Raw genomic sequence first — 26,996 nt, 5'->3', positions numbered from 1 at the left:
TGACATCACTCGGCAGGCTACGACAGCGACTGCTGTGAGCACAAAGTCAGACTGACTCCGCACTTCAGAAAGCTTCTTCAAATGTGTAAAATGCATCGATAAGACGGAGGCGATGCACAGGTTGTCAAAATGGCGTCAATGCGTCGATACTTTGCAATACTCTGCTTTAAAGCGTCTGTTTTCATCTGTTCAGTGTTTACGCCTCGTCATCGATAAGACTCCTCCTACATGGGTCACCTGACGCGATGACGCAATATCCAGAGGAAGATTCTGTATCCATTCTGACTTGTTGATAACGGATGACGATCTCTGAGGGACGTCGTCACAGCTCCATGTAACTGAGATCTTTCACACCTGCAGAAACCTCCTGAAGTTTTCAGTCTGATGCACGCCACCGTCTCTACAGACTGTCTGCACGCCACCGTCTCTACAGACTGTCTGCACGCCACCGTCTCTACAGACTGTCTGCACGCCACCGTCTACCGTCTCTACAGACTGTCTGCACGCCACCGTCTCTACAGACTGTCTGCACGCCACCGTCTCTACAGACTGTCTGCACGCCACCGTCTCTACAGACTGTCTGCACGCCACCGTCTCTACAGACTGTCTGCACGCCACCGTCTCTACAGACTGTCTGCACGCCACCATCTCTACAGACTGTCTGCACGCCACCATCTCTACAGACTGTCTCACGCCACCTCTACCGTCTCTACAGACTGTCTGCACGCCACTATCTCTACAGACTGTCTGCACGCCACTATCTCTGCAGACTGTCTGCACGCCACTATCTCTGCAGACTGTCTGCACGCCACCTCTAACGTCTCTACAGACTGTCTGCACGCCACCTCTACAGACTGTCTGCACGCCACCTCTACCGTCTCTACAGACTGTCTGCACGCCACCGTCTCTACAGACTGTCTGCACGCCACCTCTACATCAACCTGCTGCATCCCGTCTCCTGTTCTCCACCGTCTTCTTCTCCTCTGTTTAGTTCACATATTCTCTGCCTGGCGTGCAGATCAGCTGATCTGCTGCTGTGTGACTTGAGTTTAATTGGAGGAATTCATTACTGAATGACACCGACGCTCGGTGACCATCATGATATTGTGGGAGAATTCACAACAGAGACAACATTTTTTTTTTTTTTTTTTTAAAGAAGAATGCAAACTTCACCACAGCTGTTTTAAACGGAGTATCAGGAGGCTTTAACGATCTTTCACAACAATTCTTCTGTTTTTGGTACAAACAGAAGATTATAAATCACATGTTTAGAGAGCTGCTGTAGGTCTCCAGCAGCATTTATCCTTATTGCACAGTAATGTATGTAACTGCATACTTGGTTTGTGTGTGTGTGTGTGTGTGTGTGTGTGTGTGTGTGTGTGTGACATCACGGGGATGCTGGGTAATAATCAAATCCAGAGAAATGAGCAGTGAAGCTTTCCAGTGTGTGTCAACCCTGCCTGGCATGAAGAGGCTGCTCTCCTGGAGCCTGGCAGGGTTTCTCCTCCTCTCTAACCACGGACAGGCCTCTCAGCACACACACACACACACACACACACACACACACACACACACACACACAAACAAACACGCTGGCTCTGCAGGAGAGAGAGCGAGTCTGATGTGCAGACTTAAGGTTGTCAAAACGTTGCAGACACGTTGTGAAACCTCACGATCTCTGTGTATCTCACGACGGGCCGCAGAGCTCACTGTTCTCGCGCTTCCATTGGATTATCATCATCTTGTTGGCGATTTGATTTCACACCGTGATGTACGGCATCCTCAATTTTCAATACAACGGCATGTGACTTCTTCTTCAGACAGAGTTTTAGAAATCAATGTCCACATAAATGTCTGTGAAAGAATAAACCGACTATTCCCATCCAGCCGTGAACGCAAAACCAACAATCAACCCTAAATCAAAGACTTCCTGTCGCTGCATCGTCCACGTCGCGATGCATCGTCCACGTCGCGATGCATCGTCCACGTCGCGATGCATCGTAGAAACCATTCATTTCAACAATGTCATATTTCTTTCGATATTGTTCGAGAGTCCTTGTTTCGCTTCTCCGACATCAAGAAGACCCGTCAAAAGTTCAAACCCGAGCGCCTTCTCTCCGTCTCCACTTCGGAGAAAATCGACATAAACGAAGACGAGTGCAGAAAAAAAAAAAACTTCTGGATCTTTCTCATCCACAACACATGGAGTCCATCACTTCCTCCAACTCTCCCTTTCCTACAGTAAACACGCATCTGTGCACGATTAGGAGGGCAAACAGCCGTCACACACACACACACACACACGAGCTGTTGTGTCTGACACACATACAGAACACACACACACACAAACGCGTGTGCTTCATCATAATTGCTACTTAAACCTCTCGACATCGTCGTGCGTTTTAATCGCTTAATTACTGCACGTATTTGAGCGACGGGAACAGGAAGTAGATCCACGACGGCTCAATGTCTCGTTTCATAACCAATCTGAACAAAAAGCTTCACAACTCGTCTGAGCCAAAAGTTATTTTCCACGATCAGTTCTTCCCTTCCACTGAAACATTTTATTAACATTTCTCCGTTTTTTCCATAAACTTTTATTTTCTCATGTCTCCGTCGAAGTCCTCGCCATCGTGGAGCGTAAATACAAATTTAACAGGATTTGTTTTGTGTCAAATTAAAGCCACATGTGGAAGAACTCAGAGTCACGGCTCAGCACAACGCTTAAGACCAGTGAGCATCAGTGAGAGTGTGTGTGTGTGTGTGTGTGTGTCTGAATAAGAGAAAGTACGAGCTTCACTCTGTCAGGAAACTGTGATTGGAGGAGGAAGGAATAATGTCTGGCTCTCTTCCAGTGATGCTATGACAGGAAGTGTGTGCATCCTTAAGTAAACAGAGAGCCTGCAGGACGTCTCTCTCTCTCTCTCTCTCTCTCTCTCACACACACACACACACACACACACACACACACACACACACACACACACACACACACACACACACACACACACACACACACACACACACACACACACACACACACACACACACACACACACACACACACACACACACACACACACACACACACACACACACAGTCCTATCACAGTCACTCCCTGGGTAATACTTTAATGGATGAATAAATACCTGAGTGAAGAGGCTCAGAAATCTAAAATGAGTTTTCACGTCTCTTTCTAAATGTTGCCGAGCGACGAGGACGAAGAGCTGCTGAGAAAAGCTAAAAGGTGAGTTATCTGAAATCATCAAAGAGTGTAAACCAAGAGGGAGCTTTGATTTATTTATTGTTTTAATATCAGGACATGCAGGATGAAGTGGTGCAGTTCAAAACCGACAGGCAGGAGGGAGATTTCAACAGACTCAGATTTTCTATTTTTAAAGCAGAAAAAAAGTGAGGGCGCAGAAAGCCAACAGGTCTCTTAATTACTGATATCGCCAAAAAAAATATATATATGTATGTTAGACTCCACTAGAGCATATCCAGTGACTATCAGTATCGGCTAATTTTATTGCAGACAAACGCTGATATTTGAAGATTTATTCAAACAGCATTTAATTCTTCGCTTTATAACACAGTTCTCTTTCTGGCTGCAACCAGCAGGGGGCGCCGTATGGATCACAACAACTGTGTCTGATAACTGCACACAAATGGATAAATCTATCTCGACAGATTTCTGTAAATAAGGTGGAAACGCCGTGTTGGCTTTACTCGAGCAGAGTCACAGTGGTGTCATGTTTCTCTGATGTTTAAATTGCTGCAATTCGTGTTGTAAAAAATAAAATCACATTCAAACGTAGAGCAGCATACGAGGATTTAATGTGTATCCAGAGCCGGCCAGGGGGGGGATGGGGAAGGGGGGGCCAATCGTGCATAAGCACAAGGCGATACGGACTGCCAGTGTGAGCGCACCAGGTCCTGAATATGATCAGAACCAGGATCAGACCAGGTCCACGGGGGATATTTATCAGGCTGTTAAAATGAGAACACACTGCGCTAACAATGAGGAGAGCTCTTATTGCCTCTCATGAGGTAGAAACGTCAGGGTGAATTACAATAAATGGGCTCGCATTAACAAAATGACTGTGTGCCGTTAAACTGCACGCCGTTCAGTCTGAACCCGACCTGGAAAAATCCTGCAGGTACAAACACACAACTTTATTTATAACAGACAGAAGAGCTTCACATTTATTCCTTTATTTAAATGTTCCTCCGGCTCCTGAACCCATCCAACCCCAGAGCAGTCACACACACACACACACACACGCACACACGCACACACGCACACACGCATGCATGCATGCACACGCAGACAGACACACCCACACAAACACGCACACAGACACACACACAAACACACACACACTCTGTTATGGCACTAGGAAAGAATCTGCCACAGTCGCCCAAACTGACAACTTTTATTATTTATTAACTAGCTGCTTTTACAAGCTGCAGAATTTAGTAATTTACTGAGGCTGCTGGCAAAGAGGAGGAGGAGGAGGAGGAGGAGGAGGAGGAGGAGGAGGAGGAGGGATGAAGAGGGACAAAGGAGTCTCTCAGGTAAGAGTGAACATCCAGCAGCTCTGAATCCTCGCTCGACGTATTTCCTCTATTATTTTTTATAAACAAGGTCACAGTTTCTGCTTCCTGTCTTCTCTGCACAAACGTCGTCGAAGGACCGAAGGCTTCGAAATCCCCCCAAACAGACTGGGAGCATCATATTCTCCATGAGTGAGCGACCTATATAATACGAACGGTGCGTGACGTGAAAACGGACGACCGCAGCCGCCTGCTGCTGCTGCTGGCGTGGAGAGTCCCTGTCACACATGCGCAGAGCGTTGGTCAGCTGTGAGGGGCCACAGGCGGCTCGGTGTGTCAGGGCCTTCAGGAGTGTCAACAACATCTCGTAACGTCTCACCTGTTTGACTCTCAGTGTGCAGGGAACAAAACAAGAAATAACGGCATGTTGGGAAATGTTGTCTCTGAGTTAAAGTCACACGGGGGGGGGGGGGGGGGGGGGGGGGGGGGGGGGGGAGGTGCAGTAGAAGAATCATGCAGTACCTCGCTCTCACTACACTCGCTGGGAACATCGCCATGAATCGACATCTGGTAGGTGGCGTACAGCGCCGCCGACTGCTCATAGGACGCCGTGAACTGAGGGTCCTCAAAGCTGACCGGCACTAGCCTCACCTTCAACAACAGAGGGTAAGGAGGTGGGGGGAGGGAGGGGGGGGGATAAGGCGGGTAGGGGGCATTTTAAAAGAATGACATCAAAACAAGGAGGTGGAGGAGTCAGAAGAGGTTTGAAGAAAGAAGCTGTGCAGGAACGCAGAGCGCAGGATCCAACAACAGAGGTTGTAAACAGAGTTATACAAGAGCTCTGCATGTCAGGGTTCACTTCAGTCTCCTACAGTCCTCGGGGCTACGTGCTAACACGCCACGGCTGCTTCCAGTTTACACAACGATTCGCCGTTTTTAAAATCAGATGGCTGCGCACGTGAATGCAAGACAACAACGGGATTCTAGGAGACTGAAGTGGAGCTCTCAGAATGAAAAGATGGCGGGTAACTTGAGGATGAGGCTAGTGCACTGCCAAGCTTCGACCACGGGTCACGTGGGGCGGGGCGGGGGATTTAAAGACGAACCAAGAAGTAACAGCAACGGGGTCTGAGGCATGGATGTCGGGGAAGCGAATGCAAACGCCTGCACGATGTTTGTGAAGCGAGCGGGAGGAGATGTCTTTTGAAAAAGGATCATCTTAATCAGCACCTCGCCTCCCAGCGGGACTTCTAACAGCACAAACTCCTCTCTTCACGAACAGGCTCCGGGGGGGTGGGGGGGGGGGGGGGGGGCTGCCACCCCAAACAAAACTGACACAACTGACTAACGACCCGACCGAGGGCCAAGTCTGACACCTGGAGAAACACTGCTCTCAACCACGGCGGATGGAAACATCTCCCTCTCCCTTCCCCCTTCTCTCTCTCTCTCTCTTTCTCTCTCTCTCTCTCTTTTTAAGACACACACCTTCATTCACTTCTTTCCACTCTTGCAGACATTTTGGATTTTCCCCTCCTGCTGCGTTGGATTTCCAAAAAGTGTTTTTACGAGTAAAACTAAAAGATCCGTTCTTAAGAGCAGCAGGATGAGTTTGAGGCCTCTGTCGGTACCCGGACCTGTCCACCCCTCCCCCCCCTCCCTGCCCGGGTACCCATGAGCAGGTTGACCTAAAGCCCCATCTCCCCTCCCCTCTGACCTGGCTCTCGGAGGGTTTGTCAGGAGGGTCCTTGTGAATGGCCATCTGGTAGAGTTTGTACACCTGGTAGGAGGCGTCGAAAGAGGCTTTGAACTGCGGGCTAGGGGGATTGGAGCGCACTAGCCTCACCTTCAAAAAGAATAACGTGCAGAAAAAAGGTTAACATCAACACACGGATCAAAGAGAATCAAATATGTGATGGTTCAAATCCTTCAAAAAGAGAGAAGAAAGGAGAGAGGATGAGACAAACACGCCCTCTGCGCTTCATATTTATAAATCAGAGCTGTTGGCGTGAGCGGGACACGTTTTGGTTTTCTCACAGTAGTTTGTCCCTTTCAGCTCACCGTAGTTTATGTCTTCCTGCTGTATCAGACACACAGAAACACCACTGCGTCTTTGAACGCGTCGCTTCACTTTTTCCGAGGTCGCTACCGGAAGTTTCTCTGTTTTCTTTCAAAATAAAAGCTGCCTTCAAAATAAAAGCTTTGAACTGTAAGTGAAGTAGCAACAGCTTGAGGCCCCGTCTCCACCTGAAGATTTTCACAAGCAGAAAAGTTCTGGCTGTGCGCTCTGGAGATCGAGCATGAAGCGCTGCACGCCCGTCCTGTCTCTATGACAACAGCTGCTGTATGACCAACACGGAGCGAGGAGGACGTGGGTACAAGACTCGACCTGTAGGACGCAAAACTACCGGGGACTTCAAACATTTGGAAAAGAGCGGCAGTGACGTCAACAGCTCTCTTTTTGAAAAGTTGAAAGATTTTCAACTTGAGCGCCCAGTTCTGCTGGGAACGCTCTCTGCTCGTTGATGGAGCGCCAGCTGGACACGGGCTCTGACAAAATATAAAATAAAACAATTAAAAATGAGATTAATCGCAGTTTGACAGTTCTGTTTCTTATTTTGAAAGTTTTGTTTGTCTTCCTCCTTAAAAACACAACAAACGCAAAGACAGAGGAGCGTTGTGTTGCACTCAGACTTTTGATTTGTTGTGTTTTTATCGACTCAAAGTTCCCGTCCAGGGTCAGAAAAGATCTGAACTCAGAGAACGTGCTGAAGCAAAGAGGGCGTGTTTGTCCATCTCAAAGGGGGAGGAGAAAAAAAAAAAAAGGAAAATGTTACAGACATCACAGACAGAATTCACTAAAGACCTTTGATCTCTTCACCATGATGTAATGAACATACAGGAGCCGGCTTCCAGCACTTCACCACGTCACGTCACGTTTGGAGGCTTTTCATTCAAACACAGAGCAGAGATTATTTCCATGTCTGAATGAGATAAAGAAATCGGTTGTTTCGCTCATAAAAAAAGACGCAATCCTCCCTGCACGCCGTTAGTCGATCAGACGGTATCGAACATTTCTACTGCGTCCACCTTTAATGTTCGTACCGCGTCAGGACGACCTGCCGTGTCACCGTGCAGGTGTTTCAGCTGCAAAACATGGAGGGTAACGTTTGCATCAAACTGTGGCGGAGAGAAGAAGTCGGAGTGTGCGTGTTGCTGATTTCACACAAACTAAACGAAGACTCCGACCTCGTCACCCCCCGGGCCTCTTTTAATTAACCGTACCCTGCGTCGTGAAGCTTTTGTTGGCTGCAGAGCTGGAGAAGAATCCTCTGGACGGACGGACAGGACCGAGGAGCTGAACCCGCCGTTTGTTTGAGTTGGACCTCGGTGGCTTTCTCTCATATGACCACTTGGCATCTGAATCCTTTATTCAAACAGACCCGCTGGGCCTCTTCTTATAAAAAAAAAAATCCACTCTTTTTCCATTTTCATTTTGAAGATATATTTTCATAGGCTGGAATCGTTTCGGTGAACCAACAGTGCAGCAGATGAAGACAGCGTGGAAATGAAGTTTTAAAAATCCTCATCACAGCCCTGAAATTTAACACCCGCAGTCTGACACGCGACCTCTCCGTGACCCCTGGGAGAATACAGCCGCATGGTGGCTTTCGTTCTTCTTCATTAAAAGGTTTCCAGAGGCTTGAGCTCTGAGATGTGTCGATCTAAACCTTTACAGTCCAACGTTATAAAAAATAATAAATATGTAAGAGCTGAGTCGCTGCTGCATCGTTTCATGTTCACAAAAAGAGAAACACATTGTGAAAAATATAAAAAGGTGTGAAGACGGAGAGGGAACACTCCACACCGAGTCACGGTCTCACACTGACCCCTGGTGGTGGTCGATGGAACCACAGGGGAATCAACAGACTTTACACGTCATCTGTCGGTGATATTAATCTCCGCAAAATGCATTTGAGTTCTTTAAGAGGTCAAAGGTTAAGAGGATGTATAAGTCTCTGTTTCCATTTCCTGTTGTTGTCTATTTTAAGTCCTCAGTGACCTGCACAGAAGAAGCGAGACATCTTTTACAGATGGACTCCATTTAGATGCCGCACTTTAAAAAAAAATTGCCATCTTGGTCTTCTTCTTCTTCTACTGTGAGAAAGTCTGCAGCTCCGTCGAGAGCGTCCGGATGAAATCACTGAACTGATTTTTATCATCCAAACTGCATCATGTGATAAACAGCTTCGATTATTCGCCCTGTAAAGATGTGATTAACCTTCCTTTCTGTGCAGAGGACACCCTTGCTTTCATGCCCACTTAGTGAAATTGGTCGATAATTGCAGGGACGTTAATGAATCTAATTGTAAGAGCAGACGGGGAAGGGGGGGGGGGGCAGTTCTGGTCTTGAGAGGTTTGCAGATAAATGAAAGACACGGTCGAGGTTCATCGCTGCATCTGGCTCAAATCTGAGTAAAGACCAAAGATGACGTCACCCGACCAACTTCAGCTAAACCTCAGAAATATTTCTTCCTAATCCTCCTCCCTCCAAGAGCTTCATTTCCACATCGTCTCATCGCTGCAGAGCTGGGAGCTGTGGCTTTCATGTCATCAGCGGGGGTCACGTGACCCGGTTTGTGCGGTGTGTCAGTCGTAGCGATGTGCAACGTTATCGGCTCCCCGCACACGTAAACGTGCGGTGAAGTCACTGGAAGAGGGCCCTGTGAAATGATGACTGAATCCAAACACAAAGACTGTAAACGCTGTCTGGAATCATCACAACAGGTTAAAGGTCACTCAAACAGAGAGAAGACCCTGGTCTGTGCTCACCTCGAGGCCATGAGAGGAGTTCTCAGGCAGCGACTCGTTCATGAAATCTTCCAGAGGTTTGGGTTGCTTGGTCAGGGCGGGACCGGGCGGCGTGGTTGAGGCTCCGTCCGCGTGTTGTCTCGTCTGCTCTTTCTGAAGACGCCGCTCCTTCCGCAGGTCTTTGGCTTTCCGACACGGCGGCCTGCTGGCGTCGGCGCCCGTTCCTGCACACCAGAGGAGTGAGGAACATTTTCACCACGTCGTCACAGAAAACCGAGAGAGAAGTCGTGCACACTCTGAATAAGTAATCTCATGAACACGTCAGAGCTTCAGAAAACTGGTGAGCTGTTTTACTGCATCTTATAATCCTCTAAACTAAATCCACTGACTGGATCTAAAATGACTTTAAATCGATGCTTCTCTGCACGTCACGTTTATTACTCACAGAGCAAACTCGTGCACTTCTCTCTTTTTTTGTTTTTCCTCAAAAAAAAGAGAAAAGAACGATCTCTGAAGCAACAGGATCTCTCCTGAATCCCTGTTTCCCTCTCTCAGTCCCCCTCCTCCTCCTCCTCCTCCTCCTCCTCCTCCTCCTCCTCCTCCTCCTGAGCTCCTGCCAAGCCCCGCAGCTCTCCGGGCATCCCATGTCATCAGTTTACACGCCTACATCCTGTTTGGAGCAATAAGGAAACGAGAACCATTTCCTGCTCGTCCTATTGCCAGCCGCCACCATCAGCTCGCTTTCTTTACTTTCCCTGAGTCTACGTCACGAAGGGGGCGAGGAGGGGGAGAGAGAGGGGGGGGGGGGGGGTCACTGGCAGCGTTGAGGCGCAGCTGAAGGATTTAAGATTCTGCGTTCATCCTGTGAGGAGTCAAACTGACCAAAGCAGGAAATTTAAGGTTAATCAGTGTTTTTTTTAAACTGATAACGGGGATCATGCGGAGGCGGGGCTTAAAGTAGACCATGGCGGTGTTTTTGAGACTTAGATATCATCTCTGTCAATGATTTATTAACCTTATCTGACAAACTGTTTGTCTGCAAAGCGCCACAGGCCAAGTGGTTAACGTGCGCCTCCCTATGGTCGAAGGCGGTAGTCCTCCAAGCGGGCGGCCCAGGTTCGAATCCTGCACGTTCTCTCTCCCTGGACTTTATCCACTGTCCTTTTTTCAACAATGAAGACAAACAAGCCCAGAACTTAAGCTGATAACAGGAGACGTATTTCGTTTTTTAAAGAATCGGAGTTGGCAGAAGCTGCGACCTTCCACCGGCTCTTCCTCCATTCGAATTTATTCAAAGTAATAAAAGGAGAGAACGGATCAGAGGCAGAGAAAAACAGGAAATTGTTCACTCGAAGAAAAGAAAAAAAGTCGAGCGCTGATAGTCGGATATGACACACGCTGCTTACACAGAGACTGTAAAGCTCCACGCCGCGGCTGTGGGTTCGAATCCGACTTCTGCCCTATGCTGCACACACACAAACATGAGCACACACACACTCCTGAGGACAGCACATGGAGCCTCGGTGAAGATGAAGTCTGACAGATAGGTTCCTGTGGACATCTTCTGTTTTAACTCGAGCAGTTATACATCATAAAAACCACACACACACACACACACACACACACACACACACACACACACACACACACACACACACACACACACACACACACACACACACACACACACACACACACACACACACACACACACACACACACACACACACACACACACACACACACACACACACACACACACACACACACACACACACACACACACACACACTGTGCGGGTGCTGCTGTCCTGCGTGTAAACCTGGAGGGACACGAGGTGTATTCTGTGGACGGAGGAGGCTGTTATTAAATCAAGGTGATAAACACAAATGTGTGTGTGTGTGTGTGTGTGTGTGTGTGTGTGTGTGTGTGTGCGCGTCTCCACTCGGACTTTACTGCCTCCTGCTTTTTACTACTCACACATCTGGGCTCTCTGCCATCCTGCAACAACTTTAATGAACGCCATCAGCTGCTGCAGGATACTTTCCAGGAAACGCTGTTTATCCCAGCAACGCTATAAAAGGACAGGTCGTAGCCTCCTGCTCTTAACAGTGGAGTCAAAGCTTAAGTGTTTGAAACCTGCACTCTTCCCAAAGGCCAGCAGGGGGCGACGACAGAAGAACTTGTTTTCAAGAAAGAAGGAGACAGGTAGGAGTGTGGGACCGTCTAAGATCATAGCCTGTCACTCACTCTGCAAAAAACACACGTGAAGAGTCGGCACGCGCTCACTACTCATGACTGAGCTGAACAGACTTGTGCAGGAAAAGACCCGTCCAGGTGTTTGAGATGCTCCCCTCTGTTGTCTTTAAGTTTGTTTGTATCGTGCTACATCGTCCTCGCTCGCTGTGTGTCGGGATGAGGAGTCAGTGCTCGTCTCTGGAGCGCTCTCAAACTTAATAAGCGCTGCTTCCTGCGTCCAACAGGAGTTTATTATCTCTTCTCTTAATTATTACTGGGAGGCTTTTCCAGGAAACGCAGGATACCGACGACTGATTGGATGTCTGGTCGCTTTATCAACATGACGTAAAACAGGCGCAGAATGAACAACAAGTCATCCTCACAAAGACGTGTTGTTTACACATGTTCACACTTGTAGTTCTCGTGTGATCTTGTAGTTCTCGTGTGATCTTTTAGTTCTCGTGTGATCTTGTCGTTCTCGTGTGATCTTGTAGTTCTCGTGTGATCTTGTAGTTCTCGTGTGATCTTGTAGTTCTCGTGTGATCTTTTAGTTCTCGTGTAATCTTGTAGTTCTCGTGTAATCTTGTAGTTCTTCTCACCTGGTTTTGGAGCAGCAGCCGTTGTTCGTCCATCAGGTACACACACCGGATCCTTCCTGGACGTCTCTGAGCCGGTCGGTGCAGCGTCAGCCTCGTCCTTCTTCTGAGTGTCGCCGATGGTCGGACACTCTGCGGCTTCCTTCTGAAGGTCTGTGACGGCGGCGCACTTCAGCTCCGAGTGACAGATTTTACCGGGCTCCCGTGGACCGGCGTCTTCACACGCAGATTCCATCGGCTCACCTGCGAGACACAAACGTCAGCGTGAGCTTCACTCGACAACCTGCTGCCTTAAATCTGAGCGGGATGAAGAAACAGAAGTTTATATAACGTTTGACGCTGAATCCTGCGATGAGGTGAAAACATCAACCATCGAAATCAGTTCAAAACTCTCAAAGCTGTTTTTGAATAAATGTAAATACAGGCAGATGAAGAAACATAAATAGATCATCTGTACATCTTTCCTGACAGTATCATCGACGTTTTCCTTCATCAGTCTCTGCAGACAGATCACAGAGACACACAAGCCTTCAGAACACACTCACCGTCTTCCTGTCCTTTGGGTAATTCTCCTTTAGAGATGAATTTGTTCATCTTCTTCAGGATTTTCTTGTGGGATTTGGAAGGCTGAAACTTCAGCGCGTGACATCTGAGCAGAGAGACAGTAAAGTATCTTAGCACAGATTTCTGCTGCTGCTTCATTTTAACACTGTAAATCCACCGTGTGCCCTGCTTTGAGAGCTGGACTTGTGATTGGTGGATTACCTGATGGTGTACTGAGGGCAGCATGTTTTGTTCATGATGGGCTTGTAGACGTATTTCCCACTTCTGCAAAGACAATACAAACATTTGCAACCTTCATAAGAACACATTCAACCAAAGACCTGAAGAACTGGAAACATTATTTATGGTCCTTCAGTCATCGTTTGAGGACGCTCGTCACCTCCTCCATCCTCGGTCGATCAGGTCTTGGTAATCCTGCACAGTCATGGTGTGAGTCCACATCCCTGGAAACAGACAGAGCATCCAAACTGTCAAACATCGAAGGGAGAATGTGCAACTTTTTCATCCAGTAGATGTCGCTCTTTGAGCTTCAGCGTGAAACCAAAACAAACCGCTGTTAGGCCACGCCTCCTCTACACTAAAGCCTCCGCTCCCCTTCCAAAGACTCACCTCCAACGCCGTTCCCACCAAGAAGTTATCGATCAGAAGCGGTGGACAAACTCGCCCTCAACTCGAGCTGCAATCACCTGCGTTGTTGTGTTAGCATGCTAAAGTTAGCGCTCTTCAGCTAGCTGGTTAGCTTCATGTAAACTGACACAGAATGATCTAGAAACTCTTCACCCAAATAATCAGTGAGTATCTTCTTCTTCTTCTTGACTCAAACAGCTTTTATACACGAGGGGAGGAGCTGACCGTCCCGTCCATGTAAACACAGCTCTGACAACAACACAGCCAGCAGGACTCCAGCTTCTCCGATGTTCAAACAGCAGCAGAGCAGACAGCCTGCTGAGCTCATAGACTGAATATTTACAATTTAAACTGCTTTACGCGTTCTCTTCCAGGTCTGAATGAATGTTGAATTTCCAATAAGAAATGACAGTGATGACACATTGTATTAGTCTTTAGGTACTTTTCCTTTTTCCTTATTTATAATGTCTATGCACACATTCTTTTAGCAGCGAGTGTTAGTTTAAGTTTTCTGTTGTTTTAATTTTTTTATGTCTCGATAGGACAAAAGAAAGAGTAGTGTGTGTGTGTGTGTGTGTGTGTGTGTGTGTGTGTGTGTGAAGAAGCTGCTCTCAGAGTTTTGACCCTCGAAGTCCGTTCCCACAGTTCTTTAAACCCCGACGACATCATACACATTCATTATTTGTCTCCACTGCAGCTCTGATCCTCCTTCCCAGAACTGAGATCTGAGCTGCAACGTTCAACTCCTGACCTACACTTTAAACACAAACACACACACACACACACACACACACACACACTCAATCTCTTCAGCATGGTCAGTATCAGTTTACATCCAAACCAACCGAGGGGATTCTCAGCACACTGGTTCACAAGTTTGCTCCAGAGCCTGAATCAGTGTGTCCCAGGAGAGCGTCCGTGTTTAGTCAGAGTCCGCAGAGACATCAGCGGTCCAAGAGAGCGACGGGGAAACGCACACGCCTCTCACAAACTGAACATCTCAGTCTGTAACTCACAGACGCCACTACTCCGTGAGCTGTGACGCAAACGCTCCTCGCTGCAGCAGGAAACATCAACGGCGTCTAAATGTGAGGTCGTGCTGCGTGAAAAGGTCGAGACAGAGACATGCTGGGATCCTACTTTACAACAACACTGTTGATAACATCAATGAACCAATAAGACGGGTAAACACGTCCTGACTGCACAGCTGCCTGGAGAACACGCTGCTTCTCTCCCTTTAGGAGAGATGATGATTTTATCTGTGGACTGTTTTGATGTTTCTTCTTCTACACGGGCTGCAGGCGGACGTTTCCAGCTGGTTCTGAATGCAGCCAATCATTGGGTTCATTTCTGTAGTTGTTGCTCATTCTTAAGACGCGCTTCATCTTTCTTTTTTACACCGCCGTCCTCCCTCGACAGAGTCCTGCACGCCCACATGATGTAACACATGACCTCTGCTGACTTAGAGGAGTGGACGGCTCTCGTCTGCAGACTCTGAGCCCGATCCCTCGCCGGCTGCGCGCTTTAGGAAGTGCTGTAAACCCTGATTATAATCAACCTGTCTGGCCCCTGCTCACCTCCTCTTAATGACACCAATCTGTCTCACACAGAAAATCCCTGTCCATCGTCCTACACAGAGTTTTTTAAAGCTCTGCATTAAAACAGAACTTCTTAAGGCGGTCACATGACCCTCGGGTACTTTAAATATCAGACTCGTAACTGTGACTGAAAACAGAAGAAATACACAAAAAAAGCAGAATAAAGTGAGTGAGCCATGATTGGTTTTGTGTCCTGGTTTTTTTTTTGTAAATCATCAATTTCGATGCACAAACTCATGCAAGGTTCATCACGAAGTTTCAACAAGGAGAGAGAGGATTTGAGAGGCTGTCACATATTTAGATACCTGGGATTTTTAAAAACAACATCTCTGTTACTTTAAACATCCAAAAAGTCCTGAAGCTTTTAAAAACGACATGTTTCATAAGAAAGGCGTGACGGAGAGGGATGAATCCATCAAAGACTGCAGACAGACTCGTGTGACCGTCTGAAGCAGATCTCTCTTTCTGTCTCATCAGGAAACAGCACCTTTAGATTTTTGAGTCAGATCAAAGTTTGAACTTCTCGTTTGCCGTCGGCCCCGTCCAGGTGTGCAGAGTGTTTTCTCGTCTCACTAAACAAGGATTCTAAACACTTTGTTGAGAGTGCGCGGTAAGCAATCGGCCTCCTGTTGTTGTGACGTCTGTGTTAAGAGTCAGTCTCGCGTCGCTGTAGAATCATCAGCCGATCTTCAAGCTTCTATGTCACAAACCCAGAAGTTTAAACTTGACCTGTTCAGACCGCCGTTTTCACGTCGTGCTATTTACGCTCCTGTGACATTTCTCCTTCAGACTGAATCTCAAGGAGGCACGAAGTGAGCCCCCCCCCCCCAAAAAAAAAAAGACAGAGCTTCGTTACGCTACTCTCTTGAAACACAAGGATACTGGTCAAGGGCCCCCTCCTCACACTGACACCCTGATGGTTGATGATAGCCGCCCAAAGTGAAGTCTCACACGCTGTGTGTATTACAGACATTACTTTTTATGTAATTTTATAATATTTTATTTCACAAACGAGTCACTCATTTTAATGCATGTTGACGTCGTGCAGCAGGTTGTTCAGCAAAGAGCCTAGGGGACATTTGAGATTGGCTCACTTAGAAACAGACCTTTAATTTTATTTCTTTTTTTTTCTTGGCGGAATTAATATGTAAAGATTTATATCGACACCTGACTTTTGTTCCACACTATATCATTCAGCCCCAGGTCCGCTTGCCAATTGTAAAAGGACTCATTCACCTGAATGTTTTGGTACTTTTGTAAACTCATCATTAAAAGTCAGATTGATTGCTTTTTCCGGACTGACCAATATGTCCCTAAAGATCAAGTGTTCAGTCAGGTGTCAGAGCCCAAAAACCCACTGAGCCCGTTTCACAGTGTTTATGGTATTTGTAGTCCAACCCCCTGATCAAACGGGTTTAAACTTCAAACAATGGCACCTGAATGAAGTTTAGCAGCTCCTAAATCCACGTTATCATTAATTCTCTTCATACCTGGCGGATTGGACCTTTAAAACACTAAAACATGTATTTTTAAAAGACTTATGTACCTTAAAAGCACATTAAGCATTTTGTTTATTGTAGATGAGTATACACATCTAAATGTTAGCTTACTTAATTCTAATGAAAGCTGTTTTAAATATAACTTATTATAAAGTCTAAGTGAGAGGAGTGGGATTAAAATGTGTGGGGATCTGCTGGAAACCAAAAAACAAAACAAAACAGGAGCAATGAGTTAGCTTCATGCTAACACAGGGTAAACAAGTGTAGAGTTAAGCTGCAAATAAGCATTGTTTCAATATAAAAGAGTATAAATAATTAATAGAAATTAATCACGTTGGATGGTGTTAAATGAGTTTACTAAGCCTTGTTGTTGTTGTCTAAGGACCTAAAGGATGGTTCATGCTAACAGCAGAGTTAATAATAGCCTGAGGTAACCTGAGCTAACGCTAACGTCAAACAGAATTAATGTCTCTCCAGTGAAGTTTAGAAACACAGTTTAATTTACTTACATTATTATTTTATAGTGTCAACATTAGCAGAAGCTCTTTTTTAAAACAAACAGACTGCTCACTTCTCAGTTAGCAGGCGGAGCTAACTCGTGTAGCACGCTAGCTGACCGATCAGCTGATTGTTCTGCGGACCTACGTGAAGACACTCACCGTGGGAAAAGTTCCCGGTTTGGTTTTTGCAGTATCCGCAGCGATAGCCGTCATCTCCTCCGAAATACTCCACAATCGTGTAAGACTTGTTCCCTGCCATCTTCACTCAGGGAGACGGACCTGTCAGCTCAGCTCGCCCGGTGTTCGCGACGCTTCCTGCCGAGCCAGACCCCGCCCACCGGCCCTCACGTCATCACGTTAACTACGTCACCATTGCTGCTTTCAACACGAGTGGGAGATTTGAAAGTCCTAACAATATATATATTTTTTTTCATGTTAAGAAATAACATCCGACTCATTTATACAATGTTGTATACTTTTAGAAAGATGTTAACATCAATAGCCGCAAATGGCCCCTGTTTTATGGTATGTAACATTTATTTTAAGGACTTTTATTATATTTAAAAGTTCCTCTACTCTTTAAAACATTTCTAAACCGTGACCCCAGAGAGAAAACAAAAGGCATGTCGGTAAAGAACTGTACAGTATATTTATTTATTTATTTATTTGAGGAAAGAAAAAGTAACCAAAAACAAGATCCTGCAACAACCGCTACGGTAGATGAGAAAAAGACGGAGGGCGATTTTTTATATGTAGAAAAATAAGTTAGAAAATCACAGCCGAGCAGTTCTGGTTTGTGCTGCCATTAAAAATGACCTCAGAGAAGAAAGCGCTTTATGTTTTCTCACACACATAATCGAACACGGAGTTCCAGGTTTACACACACGTTCACATGAACTTCTCGTGTGGTAACAGAAGCGTCTGTACTCCATGCGGGTAGACGGGTTCATACAGGTGATGAATGTAGCAGCAACTGTAAAACAAACTCTGTAGTTTTCAGTTTATTTCCCCCTGCTGGTGGCGTTCCTTCGGCTAGGATCTTAGCTGAAGCTCCCCTGAGGCACGGGGATGTTTTCATGAAGGTATTTCATGCTGCCCTGCTCGGAGAAGTCGGCCACAGTGTGCCCCTCCCCGCGAAGGACCCATTTGGTGGTCAGAAGCCCCTCCAAGCCCACCGGACCTCGGGCATGTATTCTCGCTGTGCTGATTCCAACCTCAGCTCCTGCCAAAAGAATAAATGAATCAAAGGCACATATCTCGAGACAGTGGTCCCTGGAACTATTTGAATTTCTTAGACTGAGTCCTGATGTATATCAGCAGCCGTGCCTGACACTGTGCTTACCTAATCCGAAGCGGTATCCGTCTGCAAAGCGAGAGCTGGAGTTCCAGAAAACGCAGGCGCTGTCCACCTGCTGCAGGAACTGCTCAGCCATCTCCTCGTTCTCCGTCACGATGACGTCAGTGTGGGAGCTGCCATATTTGTGGATGTGGTCCACAGCGTCCTGCATGCTGTCCACCACCTCGATGCAGCACTCCAGGTCTCCATACTCGGTCCTCAGAGACATCACCTCTGACGGGCTGAAGGTCAAATAGGACGCAAACTTTGGGCCTGCATGGATCTTCACCTGAGAGAGAAAACAGAAGATGGCATCTCCACGGTTTTAACTGCCATAGCTATATACACCTTTCTTTCCTCAAGAAATACGATTTTAAGTGCGATATCTGCAGGTTTTTTGTTTCATTGTTTTTTCTTTACGAGTCTTTCCCTCGAAGGGTTATGAAGCTAGCAAGTTTGATAATCACTACCCTCCAGGAAATACACCAGGCCAAAACTTCTTCATACTGGTGGCATTACAGCAACGTTGAAATGGATTGAAGTTGAAAAGGAAGAATAAATCCATCACTATCAAGAACTTTTGGCCTGGTGTATTTCCTGGAGGGAGCGATAAAGGTTTTAGCTTCACCTATTGAACCAAACTCTGTTTTTTCACGTGAGACACGGTGGTGCAACGTGTCGGTGCGTTTCTCACGTGTTCTGTTCTCAGCATGTCGATGAGCTGGTCAAAGATGGGAGTTCGCAGTAGGTCTCTGTGGATGAGCAGCGTTTCCATGGCGTTGCAGGCTGCGGGGTAGTCACACTTGGAGTCTCTGACTGAAAGAAGACACGATGCTCTCAGGCTTTAATTCCTCCTGTGCTTTAACGTCACCGTAAGCAGTTCAGAACCACGACACTTTGACAGCAAGAGCTCGAACAATACAACTATTAAAAACAGCTTTTCTTTAAGTTGGAACGTACCGGCCGAAGCACAGCAGAAACGCGTCACATGAACACTTACCAACGTCGATGGCTTTATCTATGCTGGCGTCTTGGTCGACGTAGACATGGCAGACACCCTCGCTGTGACCGAGCACAGGAATGCCCTTCGCCGCCCGCTGAATGTTTCGGACCAGCTGAGACGAGCCGCGAGGAATGATCAGGTCGATCAGTTTGTCCAGCCTGCACAGATCCTCCACTTCCTCACGTGTGCTCACCTACGAGACACGTGAATAACGAGCACCTTCATTGATGAATGAATCGTTTTCAAATCGAAGATTTCCTCAGTCAGAAGCTGTGTGATAGTTGGGATAACGCTACATCCTTAACCCTGTCAGTATTACCAGCTGAATGGCGTCCGCGACTCCGTGAATGGAGAGAGCTTCCTGAGTGAGCTGGTGGAGGATTTTATTGGTGTTTGAAGCTTCACTTCCCCCTTTCAGTAGCAACGCGTTTCCACTGGCTATAGCCAGAGCCGACACCTGGAACAGAGGAATAAAAACAAGAGAAGAATTAAGAGACGTTCTCTTAGTCAAACTTCCGGTTTTTGGCGCAGGAAACCTTTGATCTGCCCCCTCGTTTGTATGCCGTTTCATTCACGAGCTGGCGGATCGTTTTTTATAGAGGGAACTTCTTCTGCTTCCAAAACTGTTTTATAAATCTGAATTATTTTGTGCGCGTTCCATTCCCGGGTTTTTGCCGCACATTTGGATTCTACGCACTGTTTTCAGACTCCAGGTGTCAAGAAAGAGAATAACACATGAACCATGGGGTTGTCTGGATGGACTCACCTGTGGGAGACAGTCTGGGCGGGACTCAAAGATGACGAGCAGGACTCCGATGGGGACGGTGATCTGTTCCAGCTCCAGGTTGTTGGCCACCCTGGTCCTCCGAAGAACTCGACCCACGCTGTCTCGGGAGGACACGGCGAGCTGACGCAGGCCGATGGCAAGGCTGTTGAGCTTAGCGGTGGACAGACTGAGGCGGTTTATCATCGGCTGGGACATACGACCTGCGAGGAGACAGAATAAAAACAAAAACACTGAAGATGAAATGTGTGTGTAAAAAACGGGATGTTCAGTGATTATTACCGTAGTTTGGAAATGTTTACATTGTTTCTGCAGTGGAGTTTGACCAATAAGGACTCAAACTATAATATGTGATACCCTGTTGATCATATGATAATCTATGAGTTTGTACAAACAAGCCCTCCTGAAATCATTGGATGAGTTTTAATAACAGCCGTCCGCTCGTTTGCTACAGGAGAGGAAAAACTAAATATCTAACCGTGTGACCAGCTTGGTTCGACACTCTGTCACACATATGTTGAAGGTTTTGTTTGAGTTCTGGAGTTTTTTCTGAACAGGGGAGCCATTTTGGGAAAGGCATCTTGTGCAAATGTTTTAGAAACACAACAAAGTACTTTCTCTCAAAGCTTCTCCGCCCAACCACAGGGCGCAGAATGACTTCTGCTAAAACGTAGCTACAAGAAAAAAAACACATTCACGATGTAAGGCATGATTTAAAGTTCTGAACGTGACTGCAGGAGGAGTTGAGAACAAATGTCCTCACAGGGAGAAGAAAGCTACTCGGATCTTTTTACTGAGGTTTCTAACTTCTCTCTGACAGCACGTCTGATGCAGAGCAGCACAGACTTCATGCCAGTCTTTTCTGTGTCTGTACCTGAGGCTACAGCAAGCTCCAGGTCTCTCTTGTTGGCACTGAGGATCTCCTCTTTCTTCTCCGTTAGCAGCTCAGCAAGACAGCAGATGATCTCGCCTCTCTGGAAGAAAAAACACACACACACAGATCCCCGTTAGGATTAAAAAAAAAAAAAACACGACAGCCTGAGGAGTCATAAAAGTAACTAACAGTACAGCTACCTCATACATTCTGATTGCAAAAAAATCCAATGGTTTCAGTCATTCATTTTCCAGCTAACTGTGGGTCTACCCCGGGGTCTCCTTCAAGTTCGTGCATGGGAAACCTCCAAAGGTCGGTGACCATGAGGCGTCTTAATAGGATGCCTGAACCACCTTAACTGGCCACCTTAAAGCCCAGACTTTATCATCTAAATACATTTAGAAAGCGAGGTCAATAAGGTGAATCGAGTCTGATGACATTTTGATCCCAGGTGTCTTCAGGTGTCAGGATGCAGAGAGAGCAGGAAGCTCACCTGTTCAGGATGCAGGGAGGCCAGAGTCCTGCCTGCATGTCGAGCCATCTCCGTCTGCTGCTCCACAGTCGGGCCTGGTGGAGTCAAAAATATAGGAATCGAACATTTAAGTTCTGTGGTCATTGTGAACATCAACAGGTTCCCCTCAGAGAGGAGCAGCACGGCGTACCTGCAGGTTTCACTTCAGAGAAGAACGTGCCCACTTTTTTCCCCTCCATGATGTCCGTGATGACGTGGCCCGTGACTTTAGGGTGTGTGCCGCTGGCGATGACCACCGACGTCCCGCCCTGCAGAGCCCACAGCGCCGCTTTCACCTGAGTCACACAACAAAGGAGAGTTTAACGGATGCTTCTCATCATCGAACAGACGGCGCCATGTGAACACATCCGTCGGGCTCACCTTGGCTTCCATGCCTCCAATGCCGACTCTGGACTTTGTTCCGTACTTGACTGACTGCTGGTCACCGGGATAAAATATGTCAATGAGCTTAGCATCATCTGTTCCCGGGGGGCTGTCGTATAAACCTGTGGACGCAAAGCAGTCACACAGAGTCTGAGCAACAAGCCGGGCCGAGAAATTAACGAATGACTGCCGTATTTCAAATGAGCTTTTTCCATGAGACGCACAACTGTCATAACGCATCCTGAGATGTTTAAACAAGAACTTAAGAAAGAGCTTAAACTTCAGCACACTTTATGGCATGTTTTCTTTAAACGCACAAATGAATCCTGATGCAGAATAATGAAGGTTACAAAGGTTTCAATCATCTGACGAATTGTTCCGTGTTCTACCTTCCACATCTGAGAGGGCGATGAGAAGGTCTGCTTTCATCTCCACGGCGAGCCGAGCAGCCAGGCTGTCGTTGTCTTTGATGCTTATCACCTGAAACACACACACGCAACATTTATTAGGACACACGTTAAATGAAGTAAGGACAAAGCACAAAGGGTCCGTTTTTTTCCTTTCCAAAATTATCGCAATTCCATCTCATGACACGTCGATCATGCCATCACTTTGTCTGTCAAAGCATTTTTTATTAATCCTGTTCTTAAATGCACAATATAAATTATTATTATTTTTATTATTGACTCCGAAAATTTTGCTTGTCATTATTTTTTTCAGAACAGGTTCGATTATCTGCGTTCTTCTCATTCCCTCCCTCTGTGTCTGTGTGTCTGTGTGTTTGTGTGTGTGTGTGTGTGTGTGTGTGTGTGTGTGTACTCTTAAATAATTCTGTCCATGAACAGCTCATCAGTATTGGGTATCATGCAGGCAAAACCAGCGAGTCCTTTTCAGTGATCAATAACGTGTGATCAAGTTGTTAAAAGAGAAACAACCGAAGCTGATCTGTGTAAAACGTTCGACCACAAATACAGGAGACTTAACTCGATGACCACCGAGTAAGAAGAGAACAAGTTAAAAATGAAATGAAACGGGCGCCAGGATAGCGACCCCCACAGAGGCTGTAGTCCTTGATGCAGCGGCCTCGGCCCGTTGCTGCGTGTTTCTCTCTTCAGTCTGATTTAAAAAAGGCAAAGTGTCTCATTCACACACACCACCATCACATTGAGCATTCCCAGCATGCACTTCACACAGTACGCACATTGACCCCCTGCAGGTCGCTGTTGGGAACAGGGGGAGGGACGACGGCATCGTTGGTGTTGATAATCGGGACGATGTTCATCCTCAGCAGCTCGTGCAGCGTGCTGTTCAAGTTACGCCGCTTCTGCTCATCGTGGAAGTCAAGGTTCGTGACCAGAATCTAGAGACAGAAAAGAACTGAATGAAATCAGAGTTTAAACGCTTGCTCTGCCTTTTTATAGAGTGGGAAAGTAGAGCGTGTACCTGAGCAGTGCAGGTGCTGTACTGAGTGAACATGGCTTCATACAACGCCATCAGACCGCTCTGACCTGCAGCTGCACACGCCCTCGCCTCCAAAACTGGCACCGACTGAAAAACACAGATTTCACTCCAGTTGAAAAACTGTCTCAACAATTTTAATGACGTCAAAAAACTGCAGAGATAATCGCTCACCATTTCTTTGAGCTGGTTCTGTCCAGAGTGCAGAGCCTGTCTGACGCTCTGAGAAAGAAGGATTTCATGTCTCAGTCTCTGCTTCCCGAACGCCACGGCTCCGCTCGTCACGATCATCATCTCTCTGCCCTGATTCTGCAGCACGGCCACCTGAGAACACACACACACACACACACACACACACAGGATGTAACATTTAAGTGTTTCTTCTGCATTCTCAGCCTGGCTCCTTCAGTCTATTCACAAAACCCCTGTTGTTGATATCATCAGCGTTAAGGTAGCGTTACCTGCTCCACGATGGAGGCCAGACGTCCCAGCGCCAGCCCGCACTCATCTCCCCGGGTCACCACAGCACTCCCTAACTTCACCACGATACGTTTGGCCTGTTTTAACTCACTGCGGTGGATAAAAGATTTCCCATGAGGCCGTGGGAGAGAGACTGCGGAGAAAAACAAAATGTGCATTTATCACACATCATTAGTATTTACTAAAAGATCAATCCATCATCTATACCGCCATTCCTGCTCCGGGTCGCAGGGGGGCTGGAGCTGTCATTAAGAATGAGGCGGGCTTACACTGTGGACTGGTCGCCAGCAAATCATGGTTGTACTTTTAACACCGCAGAAACAAAGTCAAATGTAACACTTTTTAAAGATTCAGTAGCTGACTCCTTCAAAATAAAATACACACTTATCCTACAGTAAAGCCGCTCCATCGTCCCTTCTGGGCTTCCGTACATGTGAGGTGGTGACTCTGTCCTCTGACTGGATTTTACTGTTCTGGTTTGTGTGGTGGACTGAGGACATTTCTAGGTGTGAAGCAGGTGTGTTTTCTTACAGCCAAAGACTGCGTGCAGGTGAATTTGGGGATTGGATACAATTCAGCAATTTGGTCGCCATAAAGTTGGTTCTGAAATGAGGGTGAACCTTGTGTTGGCTTTTACCCGTGGACCTGGAGTTGATACACGTCCTGTTGGACAGGCAGGTGACAAACACAGTAAAGGTACACACTACGTTCTGCAGGGAGTGTGAGCTTCTGAGGGCGATGAGCCCAGGAGGAGGAAGAGGGGTGACGGCTTGCATGACGGGTTTACAGACATTTCTCCTGACTCTAACTTTAAAGATAAAAATGAAAGAGAGGGGAGGGGTTTTAATCAGGACATACATTTGTTCTGAGAAAACGTTCTGATGGAGGCTGGATGGATGTTTGACAGCCTGTTTCTGGGGGGCAAGTGGGAGCAGAGGGCCAGCCTGGCAAACATGGTGCTGACACCTGAGGAGAACAAACACACAGCAGGGTCAGGTTACTCTGATAGGTCAATGACCTCCTACTGAAAAAAAAAAAAACTCTGATATGACTCTGATATGACTGATTCATACTACAGCTGATACTCATACATCATCATCTCATCAAATATGACACCAAAAACCACATTCATGGAACAGACACACGTGACTTCCTGTGACGCCTTACATCATCAGCTTTGTTTGGATTCTTTTTTCAAGTTGACACGCTGACCCAACAATAAGTCTGGGTCAATGCTGGTTAGCTTAGCATTAGCTACAATGCAGCTGTGTTGTGCTCTTTACACAAACAGACTGCACACACGTGTATACGTGAAGTCTGCAGGTTAGTAAAGTAAAGCTAACATGCTGCAGCTACATGGAGCTGCTGTCAAAAACGTAGCCGGGGTTAGCTTAGCATCAGCTGCTGTGAACTAACTCGCTGTTATTTACGACAAACATATTCTGCATTAAAGTTGTTACTTACCTGGTGGAGGGAAGATGTACCTGAGAGAGCAGAGACACGTGACAATTCAGCCGGACTGCCGCTGCCACATCCACACACAGCCCACGTTTGGGTGGGAAGAGCCGCAAGTCAGTCCACGTCACGAGCGTCGTTTACGTAACCTGGATATCTGGATACGTACGTTTACGTTCAGCGTTTCGTACGCAGGGAAAGTAGAGAAAAATCTTGATGAAGAGGCTTTCTGACGAGGTCAACAATACGGGTTAGGTGAATACGGGAGATGTTAAGGGCCAAAACGAATAAATTCTGATCAATAATCGCCATTGTGAAGTGCGAGTTTGAACTTTTTGATCCTCCTCAGCCACCGTACCTGATAGAGCGCATTGTTATATGTGCTGTGTGTGAGTTTCAGAATAAAAGGGAACATATTATGAAAAATCCACTTGTACAGTACAGTTTTTTCTGAACATTTATTTGGGTAACCCGAGTGTCTATTCACCCACGAAATGTGAAATAAATCTATCCAGTCGTTTGTTTGTGATCTGCAGAAGTCTTACCACAAAGAAAAATGCTAATTTCAAATTTATTCAGTGTAGTGGCAATCCAGCAACCAAAAAGTATGCCATTTCATTTAACCATTTCAAACTCCTGGTGCTTAAAAAGATGCTTGCCAGTGTTTGATTATTGTTTTGTACACAACGTTAAAAGAAAACCATCAACAAGATGAGTGTATGCTCAGTAAACCAAAAACTAACACGCCAGGACCACCAAACATTTTTACACAGACAAGGTTAAACAACTGTGTCACTTTCATCCAGTTCCCTGCCACCACTGTGTTCACCTTTTCTCTCCACCTGTGACTGTAATTATCGCCCATGAGAAAGTGATGCAATGTTTACATGCACTCTATTTGCCTTACGCTACTAGCAAAAAAATGATAACAGTATATATATATATATATATATATAATTTGTTTTTTTATTTATTTATTTATTTTATTATTATTTATTTTTTTCTGGAACTATAAACAGCCAATAAACCTTGAAGAAGAAGAAGCAGGCAACCCCATGCGCCCCATGTGCCATGCTTTATTTGCAGTCGTGTTCATTCAAGTGGAAGAAAAACTTCTCACATAAAATGTATATAAGTTCAATGGACTCCGTCTGCATACACTGCGGACCAATCACAATCAGGCTAGCGTCATGAAGTTAAATTCGCGCGCTCGCGAGGTAACCATGGTAACGGCTCAGTAACTTCACTTTGAAATGTGAACGGAGTTTTTTGTCGGGAGAAGTTGCTGCGATTTCTCCAAAATGTTCAGTTCAGTTGTTCAGTTGCTGACAGTTTTCACCGAGCAGAGACTGTCTGCAGCTGCTGAAGACATTCTGGAGGAGTTTGAAGGAACAAAAGCAGAATATGAGGAGGAAATCTGTCGATTAAAACGGGAAACGAATCAACGACGCCGCCTGCTGGATGCTGCTTTCAACCCTAAAGTCTGCCTACACCGATTAGGTTTGTATTGGGTTTTTAATGCTGATTCAATTCCAGTAAAATGTGAACATTTCTTCCACTAATGATGGTTTATGGCTCAGATAAACTCTCTGTTGAACCTTGTTTCCACATAAACAAACGGCTGCGTCACAGACGTTGACGTTCACAGACAACGTCTGTTTCTGGAGGATAGTGTTTAGTGTGTGGAGCAGAGCCATATATGTGGAGGTTTAGAATGAAAAA

At 46.4% G+C, this 26,996-nt stretch overlaps 2 protein-coding genes across 3 annotated transcripts in view; both read right to left on the bottom strand.

Annotated features, from left to right (window-relative positions):
• Window positions 1-17,355, bottom strand: part of ate1 (arginyltransferase 1) — a gene marked incomplete at its 3' end in the record, with an annotated part of 28,684 nt that extends 11,329 nt beyond the window's left edge. The window contains exons 1-8 of the mRNA XM_079362318.1: window positions 17,149-17,355; window positions 13,145-13,208; window positions 12,967-13,029; window positions 12,747-12,850; window positions 12,205-12,444; window positions 9,389-9,591; window positions 6,273-6,401; window positions 5,081-5,209 (exon numbers count right to left, since the gene is read on the bottom strand). Of these exons, the coding sequence (XP_079218444.1) occupies window positions 5,081-5,209; window positions 6,273-6,401; window positions 9,389-9,591; window positions 12,205-12,444; window positions 12,747-12,850; window positions 12,967-13,029; window positions 13,145-13,208; window positions 17,149-17,248 (1,032 nt within the window). The 5' untranslated portion in view covers window positions 17,249-17,355. The remainder of the gene's footprint in view (window positions 1-5,080; window positions 5,210-6,272; window positions 6,402-9,388; window positions 9,592-12,204; window positions 12,445-12,746; window positions 12,851-12,966; window positions 13,030-13,144; window positions 13,209-17,148) is intronic.
• A 152-nt stretch (window positions 17,356-17,507) lies between these two features.
• Window positions 17,508-25,411, bottom strand: LOC306836318 (delta-1-pyrroline-5-carboxylate synthase-like). 2 transcript variants are annotated; one of them, XM_079363324.1, is made up of 17 exons: window positions 25,304-25,411; window positions 24,678-24,785; window positions 23,801-23,952; window positions 23,514-23,663; window positions 23,325-23,429; window positions 23,083-23,241; window positions 22,271-22,361; window positions 21,879-22,003; window positions 21,649-21,793; window positions 21,480-21,553; window positions 20,987-21,086; window positions 20,095-20,315; window positions 19,648-19,785; window positions 19,326-19,521; window positions 19,020-19,141; window positions 18,332-18,614; window positions 17,508-18,211 (listed from the first exon to the last, which is right to left on the bottom strand). In XM_079363324.1, exons 2-17 carry the CDS (start codon window positions 24,772-24,774, stop codon window positions 18,030-18,032), a joined length of 2,340 nt encoding a protein of 779 aa, XP_079219450.1. In that variant the 5' UTR covers window positions 24,775-24,785; window positions 25,304-25,411; the 3' UTR covers window positions 17,508-18,029. The 2 variants fall into 2 exon arrangements, with proteins under 2 accessions (XP_079219450.1, XP_079219449.1); XM_079363323.1 differs by having other exon boundaries at window positions 25,284-25,404.
• Between the last annotated feature and the right edge of the window lie 1,585 nt (window positions 25,412-26,996).

Source organism: Symphodus melops (genome assembly GCF_947650265.1).
Source record: "Symphodus melops genome assembly, chromosome: 15".
Lineage (NCBI taxonomy): Eukaryota > Metazoa > Chordata > Actinopteri > Labriformes > Labridae > Symphodus > Symphodus melops.
This window is presented reverse-complemented; position numbering and strand designations above follow the sequence as displayed.

What these genes read in the sequence shown, in the direction of transcription:
- LOC306836318 (XM_079363324.1), bottom strand. Translation starts at nt 24,774, where the DNA reads ATGTTTGCCAGGCTGGCCCTCTGCTCCCACTTGCCCCCCAGAAACAGG. An exon ending in TGGCCTCCATCGTGGAGCAG is followed by an intron (nt 23,664 to 23,800) that starts GTAACGCTACCT and finishes GTGTGTTCTCAG; the next exon opens with GTGGCCGTGCTGCAGAATCA. An exon ending in AGAACCAGCTCAAAGAAATG is followed by an intron (nt 23,430 to 23,513) that starts GTGAGCGATTAT and finishes TGTGTTTTTCAG; the next exon opens with TCGGTGCCAGTTTTGGAGGC.